The sequence below is a fragment of the Frankliniella occidentalis genome, unplaced genomic scaffold (genome assembly GCF_000697945.3).
Source record: "Frankliniella occidentalis isolate FOCC.00 unplaced genomic scaffold, Focc_3.1 Scaffold35, whole genome shotgun sequence".
Classification (NCBI taxonomy): domain Eukaryota; kingdom Metazoa; phylum Arthropoda; class Insecta; order Thysanoptera; family Thripidae; genus Frankliniella; species Frankliniella occidentalis.
Genome location: NW_026267165.1, coordinates 359,713 through 361,429, shown reverse-complemented (window position 1 = coordinate 361,429; position 1,717 = coordinate 359,713). Strand labels below are relative to the sequence as shown.

The 1,717-nt window shown below is 67.4% G+C and overlaps 1 protein-coding gene across 1 annotated transcript in view; it reads right to left on the bottom strand.

Moving 5' to 3' along the window:
- The window catches only part of LOC113211490 (glutaredoxin domain-containing cysteine-rich protein CG12206-like), a 48,256-nt gene that overhangs the window by 18,930 nt on the left and 27,609 nt on the right, over positions 1–1,717 (bottom strand). The window contains exon 2 of the mRNA XM_026429871.2: positions 334–1,515. Coding sequence (XP_026285656.2) covers positions 334–1,428 — 1,095 coding nt within the window. The 5' untranslated portion in view covers positions 1,429–1,515. The remainder of the gene's footprint in view (positions 1–333; positions 1,516–1,717) is intronic.

Below are 1,717 nucleotides of genomic sequence, written 5' to 3'. Positions count from 1 at the left end.
ACAATGACCGCGTACTACTCCCCCGCGGCCCCACCACGCCGCCGGAGACCCCGAGGGGCCACCGAGCGCGAGCGATACCGACGGGCAACGGCCCGAGTCTCGGTGATGATATGGCTCGCTCGTGACGACTTCATCTACTGGAGAAGGAGATTTATTTTCCCAAGTTCTTTTTTCTCATGTGGGCGGCGTATTATTGGGAATTTTCCCCCGTCCATGGCGCCTGCCAATTGGAGGGTAGGCAACCCGCTGGCCCTGCCTGCTCGCGAGCGTCAGTGTTGCCTACCCGCAGGCGCGCAGGGCCACTGCTGGCTTACTGGAATGGATGCTACTCACCCGGTTGTGCTGGATGCTGAGGAAGGTGGCGACGCCGGCGCGCACGCGGTTGCGCACGCCGCGCACCGTGCCCTTGGAGCTCTTGATGGTGGCGGGCACGGTGACGGGCTCGTCCAGGGTGTAGTCCCTGCAGCCGGCGAACGTGTCCTCCTCTTCGCCCGCCTCCACCGCGTCGCGCTCGTTGAGGTGGAAGTCGTAGTAGTGGTCCGGGGGCGTGGCGACGCCGCTGCTGCTGCTGCTGCCGCACCCGCGTCGGTCCTCGTAGGTCTGCTCGTCGACGGCGGGCTTCCGGCGCACGGCCACCACCTCGGCGGCGCTGTCCAGGGACGTGTCCGTCGACGGCGGCGTCAGCGTCTCGGCCGGTGAGGTCGCGGGCGACAGTGACAGCTTGGAGACATCCGGCACCGCCCGGAGGTGGTGGTTACGGTGGTCGTCGAGGAAGCAGGCCACCTTGTCCAGGCTGTTGAGCGAGTCGCAGCTCATGGTGCTGGAGCAGCGCTCGTCCTCCGGGTCGCTGTGGAAGCGGTCCTCGGGGCCGGCGCTGTTCACCGTCACGCGCACGCCCAGCCGCGAGGTGGACGTCTTGCGCGGCAGCGGCGGCGGCGTGGCGGCGTCGGCGGCGTCGTCGCTGCAGGTGCCGCTGTCGACGGGCGAAGCCTGGCCGCTCGTCGTCATGGCCACACCGTTGTAGAACAGGAAGGCAGCGGCGTCGGGCGGCGACGGCGACACGGCCGTCGTCGAGGTCCTCGCCACCATGACGGCGGTGGAGGGCGGCGGCGGCGACGGCGTCGTGCCGCCCACGCTGATGCGGACGCAGCCGTCGGCGCCGGCGCTTGCCGCGCTGCTGTTGCTGCTGCTACTGCAGATGCTCTCCTCCGGCCGAATGCGGATACTCACGACGTGAACCCGGTCGGCGCCGGCGCCCGAGTGCGGCGCGGCCACCGCGGCTACCGGCGCCGCGTCCGTGTAGCGGCACTGGACGCTGTCCGGCCCGCGTCCGCTTTCCTGGAAGGGCCTAAGTTGTTGTCCGCCGCAAGGCTTCTTTCTCGTCTTCGGTGGCAGCGGAGGGGGGAGGGACACGCTGACGGTCTCCATGTTGGGAGGGCAGCAGGCTGCTGGGCAGGGGCGGGGGGGCCCCGAGTCATGCCAGCCGCCGACCGATCAGCACGGGGGCATGGTCCACTGCAAAGGAGAAGGAGGGCATTAGTGACAACTGGCAACGCAGGAGGAGGGCCCTTCGGCCGCTGGGAACCAAGACAGTGTTATCATAGTGCTTTCTACTGTACTGGGCGATTGTGCTGCCCAGGTATTTTCTACGGCACGTATCGTATCAAAGCATTAAGCGTGCACCCGACGGGCTTCGAATCTTACGCTGTAAAAAAAA